This window comes from Rhincodon typus, chromosome 40, assembly GCF_021869965.1.
Source record: "Rhincodon typus isolate 14 chromosome 40, sRhiTyp1.1, whole genome shotgun sequence".
In the NCBI taxonomy this organism is placed as follows: domain Eukaryota; kingdom Metazoa; phylum Chordata; class Chondrichthyes; order Orectolobiformes; family Rhincodontidae; genus Rhincodon; species Rhincodon typus.
In genome coordinates, this window is record NC_063371.1 from 15094374 (window position 1) to 15107389 (window position 13016).

The following is a 13016-nucleotide window of genomic DNA, read 5'->3' on the forward strand; positions in this document are numbered from 1 at the left end:
GACCCTCCGACAGTGCGGCACTCCCTCAGTACTGACCCTCCGACAGTGCGGCACTCCCTCAGTACTGACCCTCTGACAGTGTGGCACTCCCTCAGTACTGACCCTCCGACAGTGCAGCACTCCCTCAGCACTGACCCTCTGACAGTGCAGCACTCCCTCAGCACTGACCCTCTGACAGTGTGGCACTCCCTCAGCACTGACCCTCTGACAGTGCAGCACTCCCTCAGTGACTCTCCATAGCCCATGCCGAATTCAGTGAGTTAACCTTTTTCTGTGTATGTTGGGGTAAAATGGAGAGAACGATAGCTGGTGAATGTGCAGAAACTCACTTGGAAGAAATGCTTGTGCACTGATTAGTTGAGGAAGAAAGTGAAGAGTGAAGTGTTTGTGAGGAACAATGATGGGGAAAGGAGTTGAATCTTTTGTTTTGCTGTTTGTGTCAAACCTTTCCAAATTATGGTGTAGCCCTGTGTCGCCAGTTTTCTGTAATAAAACCACATTCTTTTGGTCAAATGTTTTGGCAGTGTCTTGTGAACCTGCTCAATACCTGATCACCATGGTAACCACACTGTAAACGCAGTGGTCTCTTGAACGCAGTTTTTCTTTGGATGCTGACTTGGCCACTGTCACCTGTGATGCCCTTGGGTAGTAACAGGTGCTACAGAAATGCAATTCCTCTTCTCTCTACTACCCGAAGGAAATGTGAATAGGCTCCTCTTGGAGAATTTTTAACAGCAGCACATTTGAGGAGAAGCTCTAACCCTGGCAGCCAATATCCTGTTGGGTGCCTCGCAATCCTTCCTGGACTTTTCTCAGTGCGAGCTCCTGAGAACGTGATAGAGTCACCAAGTCGGACTGTTTCTGATTACCTTGTGAAATCTGAAAGGCGTGATTTGGACCAATCCTCAGAGATTTGGATCCAGACAGACTGCAATCAATATGGAACATACTCCATTGTTTAGCTGTTGTCAGCTTTCGAATTCATCATGAGAAGTCATCCCGTTCTAGCCTGGTTATTACATACTTGGCCCACAGGGGTACTGTTTCCCCTTTTGCCCTTTCTGTTCAACCATCATCACTGCACACACTATTGGATTTTCTGTTGTGTGAGCATGACTGTGCTTGGCATTAAGGGGGAGGTACAGTTTTCATTTTAGATCACAGCTTTGATGTTGAGTAGAGCTTGCCACTTACTTTAAGAATAAGATTAATGCTGATAATAATGGATTATTAAATGAGTCTGGTGGGCTTCTCTGTTCTGGTTAGGACTGTAAAATAGAATCAATTCGCCCTTTTGGGCACTGACTCAACTCATACTCATCGAGCGACTGGGGGAGAAATGGGCCGTGATTGTCAGCTCATTATTCCTGTCATAGTCCCAACTATCCACTTAATTGAGAGCCCCCGAAACATGCGCATGGAATTGAGATGTACATCAGCCATGAACTAACTGGATGCTGGACCAGGCCTGAGGGCTGAATGGCCTACTCATGATCCTATCTCTCGAACATTAAAACAGATGGGCCAAATGACCTGCTTCCCCACGGTAGGGGTTCTATTCTATTCTAAGCGGTCTTGCATTTTTATCGCACCTTTCACAATCTCGCACCATTACAAAAGGGGTTCCCGAAGACAGAACACAGAGTCAGCCCCCTCCCTCTCCCTCACTGTCATTACTGACCTGCTCCACATCATTCCTCTCAGGGTAAGGGGGAAACTGTTCGATTCACAGGCTGCTGGAACAATGCAGTTTCTCAGGCTCCCATTGCTTCTCAAAGCACCTCTCTCTTTTATTCATCACTGTATATTTACAGAGCACGGAGACCTCAGCTCCCTGCAACTGGCTCTCAACTCCAAACTAACACAAACCTTCCCTTTGCACTGACAGAAAGTCACCTCCCCCCACCCCCCACGGAGGTTAATTGATGCTGAGGCTCAGTCAGAGCCTTGTGCAGTGACAGGGCCTTCACTGAGCTCCATTCTCACTATCATCCCCCACCCCCACTCCAACTCCGTCTCTTGGCTGGTTGCTTTCCCTTCTCAGGTGGGCACAGTTTGAGATGGTCCAGCTGCCCCTGGCCAAGTGGGGATTCCAATGAGATGTCCAGCAGGCCAGGGGTCAGGAGCTGTGATTCACACATATCGACCCCTGCAGGCCATTCTGGGCCGAGGTCATACTGTCCCCAGGCCATTCTGGACCGAGGTCATACTGTCCCCAGGCCATTCTGGGCCGAGGTCATACTGTCCCTAGGCCATTCTGGGCCGAGGTCATACTGTCCCTAGGCCATTCTGGGCCGAGGTCATACTGTCCCCAGGCCATCCTGGGCCGAGGTCATACTGTCCCCAGGCCATTCTGGGCCGAGGTCATACTGTCCCCAGGCCATTCTGGGCCGAGGTCATACTGACCCAGGCCATTCTGGCCAAGGGCATACTGTCCCCAGGCCATTCTGGGCCAAGGTCAGGCTATCACCCACTGACCATTACCTATGTGAGGGTAATGTATAGCCAGGCTGCCTCACCAGACAGAATAGCCTCCTGTTTTTGTAATTGGAGCAGCCTCTCCATCCCTTCCCCAATCTCCGGGATAATAAAGCAGAACAAACAGAGCACCTACTTTTGCACACACCTCTGACTCTGCGTCACAGCAACGTGCTTACTTGGGACCTGAAGACTGCAGGCCTGGTAACTTAACCAGAGAATTCCTGACCCAAACGAAACAAAAAACTTTGTGTTTCTGTAGGGGGGGGGGGGGGGGGGAAGAGTGGCGGTACACAAGCTATGCTGCAGACTGGACTGAAATCCTGCTGCCGACAGTGTGTTCCTCCAGCTCTGTAATTTATAGACAGTGAATAGTACACCCTTTATGCAGTTAATGCATGAGCTGTGTTTACACAGCACACAGTACCATTTCCTACATAAACCACTCTCGGACCTCAGCACACTCGCTCTATTGAAACCTCACAGAAAGCATAATATTTAGAATGGTTGGGAGTTTTTCTGTCAGGAATGAGCGGTTTAAGTTTCAGATGTGGCTGGGTACAATGCTCTGGTCACTACATCCTTCCTGCAACGAGAGTGCGGCACTGCCTGAGCAGTGCCCATTCTCTGAGTCAGAAGCAGGAGGGAACAACATTCCGACATCTCCTCCCCAGATGGCACACTTGGCGTTGAGTCACAGGCCCCAGGCTGGAGCACGTTATGTGAGCAGCAGCAGGTTTGCACGGCTAGCTGAGGAAATGCCCCCTCACTCCAACCCAGCACCGCTATCCAATCAGACCCTCCATCGGGGCAATTAAAGCAGACGTTCTGTCCATCCCTGCTCATGGGATCATGCTGTGCGGTTCCCCAGTTGCAGCATTGCTACATTCCAGCCAGTGAGTGGTGTGTGAAACACCTTGGGACGGCCAGTGGCTACGAAAGCTGCGGCAGAGATGGGCAGACTCACCGACAGCTCGGATCTGACAGGCCCCAAGGAGCATCCTGTACTGAACAGGACAGAACTCCAGGCAGTGCGGCCTGGAGCTGCTCTGCAGGCTAACAGCTTTACCCTTCAGCTCAGGGAAAAGCAATAACAAATCCCAACCAGCCAAGGCTACCCCCTCCCCGCTCAGCCTCACTGTTCCTGCTCAACACTGGCTACCACACGACTGTAACATTGTTCAGTTCCACTGTCCCCCATGGTCGAATAGCCCTGTGACAGCTCCCTGTCCAGACTGGCCATGGAGGACTGTTACTGTATCAGGCACAACTCCCTCAGGCTACACACAGAGACTGTGCCAAGGACGACATTCTGCTAAGTCTCACTGACACTGTGTAGGAACATTCCTGTTGATCCCTCTGAGGCTGCCAGGAGATTCCCGAGGCCAGCACTGCTTTCCCTTGTTATGATCTCGGCTCGCAACAGCCTCCCGGCTCCCTGCGCACAGGGCTGTTTGTGCACTCGAACTGTACCAGCCCATCAGTGTGGGATCAGTCTGCAGCTTCACAGGGACTGCTCCTCCAGCCTTTCACACTCTCCCTCGCAGCATCCCGAAAATCTACTTCCTGCCACACCTCAGCAACCCTGCTCCTTCCTGGAAACACATAGGATTCCCTCTGCTCCCCACACTTGACCCAAACCCACTGCTGACAGCCTCCCAGACCTTGGGCAGACACGGTTCATGGTTCAATCTCCTTCATGGCATTGACAAGTTTGCATCAAGCTCAGGGCCAAATGGCCTAACCAGGCTCCTGTTTTCCAAGTTCAGGAGAATCCTGATTCTGGGACCTCCCTTCTTCAGCAGAAACACAAGGGACCTGTATTCCTACCATATCCAAACCCTCGGGACAGCTCGTCGACAGTGCACCAGACTCCGCTGCCATTTGTATCAACTGCACGCCCCGCACGGCAAGATCCAACACACACTGCAACATGACAATGACAAAATGATATCTGTCTCGTGTTGGAGGGTAAAGATGGAACAGAATACCAGCGATCTCTCCCCTGTTTTTCTCCGGATCTGACTGTGGGATCTTTCTCCAGCAAACAGTGAGGGCAGACAGAGATAGCTTCACAGCTCACCCACAAGCCTGCTCCTCTGACAGTGTGGCATTTACTCTGCCATTTCATCTCCGTTGCTTTTGCTACAAGGCAGGACAATGTGGAGAACAGAGGGTCAGTGCGATGCCTGTTGGCCAAGGCAGGTGTGGAACTTCTATTGGAGGTGTGCAACCCTCAGACTCTGTGACTGGAGTGGTGTACAAGCCAGACATGAATTCTCGGTGCCCTCTCCCAGGGTGCAGGTGAAACCAATGTGTCTGAAATTCGGGACACACTCCGGGACTGAATCTGGGGTTTACTGTGAGCAGGTCAGGCAGATCCCTGGCTGCACAAGCCATTGCAGACGCTCCAACGCATGAAGCAGGCTGACATTCCCAGGGTAGTCACAATGGGAGATACTATCATTCCCATGGCAACACAAACATCCCTGACCTTGCTCTTCTCATGCTGCCGCTTTGCTGAGAAAGGACTGCAACAAATCTTTTTGCTGCCACTAATCTTCATCAAACTGGACACCGAGCAAATACCCAGACAACTGGACGGAAAAACTGGAGGCGCTAAATGTAAACTTCAGTACGCTGACGACACGGCACTAATGAATCTCAAGAGGCTTGACAAAATATCACAGACCAGCTAAAATGAAGCTGCTTAGGATAGAGTCAATGCATGAAGACCAGAAAGATAAACACAATGGGACAGAAAGGGAAGACACTTAGAGAGGCTGGAGTGAAGACTGAAGTGTCACACTGGAACGAGTCAATCCATTTGTCTGTTTACACCAAATGATCACGCAAAAGGCAGCTAAAGTTAGCCGGTCAGAGTATGCAAGAGGTCATCTCATAAAGGTTACAAGAGGGAAACTCAAGGTTGTAACAAGGAAAACCTCAGAAGGTGCTTCATCCTATCCACTCAGAAACAAAGGCCATTCATATAGATATTTCCAAGAAATGCAGATGTCAGACACATGTTTAAAATTCCACAGACACAGCACAAGATAAATGAAGAGGTGCTCGAAATTGCAAAAAGAAAAATGACTTGTGAAAGTGATGTCCAGAAAGGACAATATGAAATGGAATACAGTTGTGCGTGCTCTGGGTGCCACACTGTCGGAGGAATGTGACTGCACTGGACAGGGTGCAGTACAGATTCACCAGGATGTTGCCTGGAATGGAAAGTCCCCATTATCAGGAGAGACTGGATAAGTTGGGTTTGTTTTCCCTGGAGCAAAGGAGGCTGAAGTGTGATCTAGTTGAGGTATACAAAATTATGAGAGAGCAGATTGTGAGAATCTTTTCCATATGGCAGACATATCTAAGACCAGAGAGCATCAGTTTAAGGTGAGGAGTAAGTGTTTTAGAAGGGATCTGAGGAAAAGCTTTTTTTCACCCAGAGGGTGGTGGAAATATGGGACATGTTGCCTGTGGGAATGGTGGAGGCAGGTACTGTCATGACATTTAAGAAGCAATTAGATGAGCATTTAAAATGCCAGGGCATAGTAGGCTGTGGATCAGGTGCAGGTAAATGGGATTGGAGTAGTTTGGTGTTTGTTGGTCAGCATAGACAAGGTGGGCCGAAGTGCCTCTTTCTATGCTGTTTGACTCTGTAACTCTACAAAGTTGACTGTTTGATCAAAGCTGATGTGGTGGATACGAAGAATACCCTGGATTAAACTTACACTGCCACAAACACTCTTCAACCAAGCCATACTCAACAGAGTGTTGCCAAAGTTACCACCAACACATCTCCTGCCCCACTGGAGTACTGAGCAACCTTGAACACAGCTACATGGTCATCAAAGACACCTACTGCTCCATTTCCCATTCACACTTCAGAAAAACAGATCACAATGCTGTGTTCCTCCTCCCAGCTTACAAGGAGAGGCTGAAACAGGAAGATCCTTCCAGCTTGTCTCGATCCCCTGCAATTTGTCTAACAACGTAACAGGTTCACACGGATGCCATTTCCCTAGCCCTGCACTCATCCCTGGAACATATGGATAAAAAGGATACCTATATCAGGCTCCTGCTCGTTGACAACAGCACCATAATCCCCTCCAGGCTAATCTCAAAACTCCGAGACCTGGCTCTTGGCTCCACCCTCTGCAGTAGGCCACAATCAGTGAAGACAATTGCACCTCCTCCACGATACCACTCAACACTAGAACCCCACAAGGACACACTCTCAGCTCTCTACTGTACTCCCAGTCATCCAATGACGGTGTTGCTAAATTCCAAATGAACACCATCTACAAATTTGCTGACGACACCATTGGGGTAGGATGGAAATCAAACAACGATAAATCAGAACACAGGAAGGAGATAGAGGGCTTGGTGATGTGGTGCAATGATAACAGCCTCTCAATGTCGGCAAAACTAAAGAACTGATCATTGACTTCAGAAAGAAAGAAGGAGAACACGTACCCATCTACATCAGTGGAACACAGGTTAAGAGGATGGAGAGCATCAAGTTCCTCGGAATGACAATAACCGATAGCCTATCCCATACTTCCCACATAGATGCCTCTTCTTCCTCAGGCAGCTCAGGAAATTTGACATGTCCATAAGGGCCCTCACCAACTTTTACAGATGCAACATAGAAAGCATACTGTCCAGGTGCATAACAGCCTGGTACGGCAACTGGTCTGCCCAGGACCGTAAGAAACTACAGAAGGCTGTGTACACAGCCCAGACCATCACAGAAGCCAACCTTCCACCCATGGACTCCATTTGACATGTCTCGTGACTGTTGGAAAGGCTGTCAACATCATGAAAGACCCCTCCCACCCCCGTAATGCTGTCCTGCAACCTCTTCCATCAGGCAGAAGATACAGAAGCTTGCACACATGCACAGCAGGTTCAAGAATAGCTTCTTCCCTGCTGTTATTGGACTGATGAATGGACTCTCTAATTTCAAAATAATGCTATTCTTGTTAATGTTGGTCTTGCCTCGCATACGTCCTGTGGGTGTCACCTGCATGTCTTACTCTGTCCAAGTTCTTTATCACCCTGTGATCAATATGTCCTTGCTCACTATGATCTGTCTGCACTGCTCACAAACAAAGCTTTTCACTGTACTTAGGTACATGTGACAATAAATCAAATGAAAGGAGCAGCAGCAGAAAGTGGGTGAACTCAGGCAGAGTTGGAGGATGGATGTCACTGGGAGTTTGTAGAACAGAGAAAGTCACCGTGAGAGAATGGGGATGAGCAGAAGATACTGTGACAGCAGATCACTGGGCAGGAGAAATGACAAACACCTATTGTCTACAAATGGCCTGTCAGAGTTCCTACATCCCAGGAGGGATTTACACAGAGTCATAGAGTTATAGAGACATACAGCACAGAAAAAGACCCTTAATCCAACTCGTCCATGCCAACCAGATATCCTAAATTAATCTGGTCCCATTTGCCAGCATTTGGTCCATATCCCTCTAAACCCTTCCTATTCACGTACCCATCCAGATGCCTTTTAAATGTTGTAATTGTACCAGCCTCCACCACTTCCTCTGGCAGCTCATTCCATACACACACCACCCTCTGGTTGCCCAGAAAAAGTTGCCCTTTAGTTCCCTTTTAAATCTTTCTCCTCTCACTTCAACCCTATTCCCTCTGGTTTTGGACTGTCCCACCCTAGGCAAAAAGACCTTGGCTATTCACCCTGTCCATGTCCCCCATGATTTTATAAACATCTGTAACTCTATTTCTGAGGAAGGGTCACTGGACCCAAAATGTTAAATCTGATTTTTGCTTCACAGATGCTGCCAGACCTGCTGAGTTTTTCCAGCAATTTCTGTTTTTGTTCCTGATTTACAACATGTGCAGTCCTTTTGGGTTTTATAACCCGAGCAATAGCTTTGTTAATGTTTTCTGAACCTTTTCAAGTCACTTGGGAAATAATTTATCTGCCCTTGGCGTTGTTACACAAAGACAGGCTGGTTTTTAAAAGTTAGCTTTTGCCACAGTGCCTGACTGCTGTGGAAGGTGAGAGAGAGCTAGGTCAGGAGTTTGTAACTCCTGATTAAAGAACCTAGTTACAATGTGGTCTGCCTCAGCGGGAGCCTGCCTTTTTTAGATATATTTTTCTCTCAGGCATTCCTAGAGCCTGTGTGACACAGATAGTTCAAGGAGATCTTTCCCAAGGTTAGCAGCACATTCTGCAGCTTCTCCAGGAAGTTTGCCAACTCCACTGGGACTGATTCCCAAAGCCTGCATCCTGTGAGTGCCTGCTCCAAGCTGCCAGACCCCACAGCCCAGGCACTGGGGACCTGACACGTCTCACAATCTTCACCCTGTTTGGGATCTAACTGGGCTCTCAGTCACACTGCCCTGCCGCCCCAGATACCTGCAACTAAATCCAATTGGTGACTCGAAGCACTGGACTTGCTCAGGGTACAGAAGCACTTTGCGAGAATGTGATGAGTGAGCGCTGAGGGCTCAGATCGCAGCCCAGGAAAAATGAGCAGACAGTACACACTCCCTCCTCCCCCAACAGCTTATCCCTCATCTGTGGGAAGCTCTCACTTTGTACCCACACCAATCCCGACGGCAAAGTAGCAAAGAATTCCTGTGGCTGTGCAAGTGGTTTGCATGTTGAATCAGAGGGGGAAGATGACAGGGCTGACTGAAGTGGAAGCCCACAGCGGGGGCACACATGAGAGCTGTGAATGGGGTGGGGGGGTGCAGGGGGGAGACAGGGAGACAGGGAGAGAGACACACATTAGCAGGGGGCCTGAGAGAGCACAGTGTGCTTACTGCATACTGCCATCTGTCTCTTCCATTGAGCCAGGAGTAAGGCAGCCCCACAGAGGCCAAATCTGCCCTTGCTCTTGCTGCTTGAGACTGACCACACACTTTTCATGAGAAGACGACACAGGAGCAGAAATTAGGCCATCCCGCCCATCGAGTCTGCTCTACCATTCAATCATGGCTGATACATTTCTCGATCCCATTCTACTGCCTTCTCCCCATAACCCTTTGATCCCTCTACTAATCAGGAACCTATCTATCTCTGGCTTAAATACACCTAATGAGACCATAAGACATAGGAGCAGAAATTAGACCATTCAATCATGGCTGCAAAGTTTCTTGATCCCATTCTCCTGCTTTCTCGCCATAACCTTTGATCCCCTGACAACCGGGAACCTATCTATCTTTGTCTTAAATGTACTCAATGACCTGGCCTCCACAGCTTTCTGTGGCAGTGAATTCCACAGATTCACTACCCTCTGGCTGAAGAAATTCTTTCTCATCTCAGTTCTAGGGTGTCATCCATTCAAACTGAGGCTGTACCGTCAGATCCCATTCTCTCTTACTAGTGGAAACATTTCTCCACATCCACTCTATCCAGGTCAATCCATATTCTGTAAGTTTCAATCAGATCCCCCCCTCCATTGTTCTAAACTCCATCCAGTACAGGCCCAGAATCCTCAACCACTCCTCATATGACAAGCCCTTCATCCCCAGGAGCATGGTCTTGTAAACATCCTCTGGACCTTCTCCAACGCCAGCACCTCCTTCCCTACATTTGGGGCCTAAAATTACTCACAATGTTCCAAATGCGGTCTGACCGGAGCCTTATACAGCCTTAGCAGGACATCCCTGCTCTTGTATTCTAGCCCTCTTGAAATGAATGCTAACATTGCATTTGCCTTCCTAACTGCCATCTGAACCTGCATGTTAACCCTAACAGGATGCTGAACTAGGCCTCTCAAATCCCATTGTACATCAGATTTCCAAAGCTTTTCCCCATTTAGAAAACAGCCTACTCCTCTATCCCTCCTGCCAAAGTGCATAACCTCACACTTTGCCACATTATATTCCATCTGCCATTTCTTTGCCCACTCTCCTAGCCTCTCCTTCTGCAGCCTCCCCACTTCTTCAACACTACCTGTTCCTCTACCTATCTTTGTGTCACCTGCAAACATAGTGCCCTCAGTTCCTTTGTCCAGATCATTAATGTGTAACGTGAAGATTTGTGGTCCCAACACAGACCTCTGCAGAACTCCACTTGTCAAGAACACAAGAACTAGGAGCAGGAGTAGGCCATCTGGCCCTTCGAGCCTGCTCCGCCATTCAATAAGATCATGGCTGATCCTTTTGTGGACTCAGATCCACTCACCCGCGTTCTCACCGTATCCCTTAATTCCTTTATTGTTCAAAACAAATCTACCTTTTTTTTAAAAGCGTTTACTGAAGTAGCGTCAACTACTTCACTGGGCAAGGAATTCCATAGATTAACAACCCTCTGGGTGTCACTGGCTGTCATCCTGAAAAGATCCCTTTATCCACTCTCTGCCTTCTGCCGGTCAGCCAACCTTCTATCCATGCCAGTACCTTGCCCTTAATACCATGGGTAAGATAATACCATTATCTTACTGAGGAGCGTCCTGTGTAGCAGCTTGTCAAAGGTCTTTTGGAAATCCAAATCGATCACATCCACTGGCTCTCCTTTGTCTAACTTGCTCATTACCTCCTCAAAGAATTCTAACAGATTTGTCAGGCGTGGCGAAGGCATGCTGACTCAGCACTATTTTACTGTGCACTTCCAAGTACTCTGCAATCTCATCCTTCATCATGGATTCTAAAATCTTATCAATGACCTAGCCGTAGTTTCGGCCTGGAGTTTCCTGTCTCCTGCCTCCATCCCTTCTTTAACCGGGGTGTCACATTAGCCATTTTTCAGTCCTCTGGGACCCTCTCTGACTCCAATAATTCCTGAAAGATCACCACCAATGCCTCCACAATCTCAGCTACTTCCTTCAAAATCCAGGGATATAGTCCATCTAATCTGGGTGATTTATCAGTCTTCAGACCTTTCAGCTTTCCTTGCACCTTCTCTTTAGTGATGGACACTACACTCACCTCTGCCCCTGATTCTCTTCAAATTCCGGTATGCTGTTGGTGTCTTCCACTGTGAAAACTGATCCAAAGTATCAATTCAGTTCCTCCACCATTTCTTTGCTCCCCATTACTACTTTTCCAGCATCATTTACCAGTGGTCCAATGCCCATTCTTGCCTCTAACATTTTAAATAACCAAAAAAACACTTGCAATTTATTTTAGTATTTCCAGCTAGCTTTGTCTCATATTCCATCTTCTCCCCCTTTATTGCTATTCCAGTTATCCTTGGCTGGTTTTTCAAGGCTTCCCAATCCTCTGGCTTCCCCCTAATCTTCACCACATTGTATGATTGTGTTTTGCTTTTTTGCTGTCCCTGACTTCCCTCGTCCTTCCCTTGGTACGGTTCTTCTTCCTCGGGATCAAGGTCTGCTGTGCCTCCTGAATTATTCCCAGAAACTCCTGCCACTGCTCCTCCACCATCTTCCCTGCTAGGCCCCCCACCCCATTCTAATCACCTCTGGCCAGCTTTTCCCTCATGTCTTTTTGTGTGCTTTACTCAACTGTAATACTGTAACGTCTGATTCCAACTTCTCCCTCTCAAACTGCAGCATGAATTGCATCATTTCATGGTCAGTGTCCCCCAAGGGGTTCCTTCACAATGAGCTCCACAATAAAGCCTGCCTCATTACACATCACCAAATCCAGAATTGACTGTTCCCCAGTGGAATCTACCACAAGCTGCTCCATCTCCATTTCTTGAGATCCACTCCCAACCGGAGCACACACCCATTTCGCTGAAATCCCCATCCTTAGCCCTGGTTATGCGATTCTCCAGGACTCTGGTCCCAGCAGGATTGAGGTGGTGTCCATCCCATTGGAACAGCTCCCTCCTCCCTCTGTATTGGTAAGAAGATGGCTGATCCAATCATCTTTGACTCCACCCTTCCCAGAACTCCCGAATGCCTTCCTGTTGTTGTCACTGCCCCTCATGCCTCCACGTTACTGTGTCTCCTGTTCCCCATTTCCCAGGTCCCCAGACCAGCCATTTACTGAGCCTCTGATTTCCTGCCCCTGTCAATTACCATCGAGTTTATAGAAGCCTCTTCAAATAGGTCTGTCTGGGACACAGACGCTGTGTGGCAGGGTCTGGGCTGTAAGGTGGGGGGGCGGTGGAGGGGGGCACTGCAAAAGGTGAGTGTGCTGACACAGGAACTGTTACTCATTGCTACCGAGTCTATAGGAGTAGTTCCACTCTGAAGAAGCACCAAGTGCCTGAGGAACCACAGCAAGATAAGAAATAGCACTTACAGTTTCTCAAGGGCCTGAAGTCCAGAGAAAGCACCAGTCTTGAGGATTGCAATCTTGTTGTTGCTCAGTATCCTGTAAAACGACAAAGAAAACAAACACTAGCAGTGAGATATATTGCTTGGCTTCTGGCACCACCAAAATAAGACTAACTTCAGAGGCATTAACCTCAAAATGTCAATGCACAGGGAAGAGAAACAGTAACAGTAGTGTCTCTCAGAGGTGTACATCAGAAACCGACAATTCCATGCAATCTAACAAAGTAACCCCCCGTTTAACACATAATCCCACAGTAAACTGCACTGTCTGCCTAGTATATCACACACTCCCAC

The 13016-nt window shown here is 48.4% G+C and overlaps 1 protein-coding gene across 1 annotated transcript in view; it reads right to left on the reverse strand.

Annotated features, from left to right (window-relative positions):
• The window catches only part of LOC125487330 (adhesion G protein-coupled receptor A2-like), a 130295-nt gene that overhangs the window by 92949 nt on the left and 24330 nt on the right, over positions 1–13016 (reverse strand). The window contains exons 2-3 of the mRNA XM_048618520.1: positions 12688–12759; positions 762–928 (exon numbers count right to left, since the gene is read on the reverse strand). Coding sequence (XP_048474477.1) covers positions 762–928; positions 12688–12759 — 239 coding nt within the window. The remainder of the gene's footprint in view (positions 1–761; positions 929–12687; positions 12760–13016) is intronic.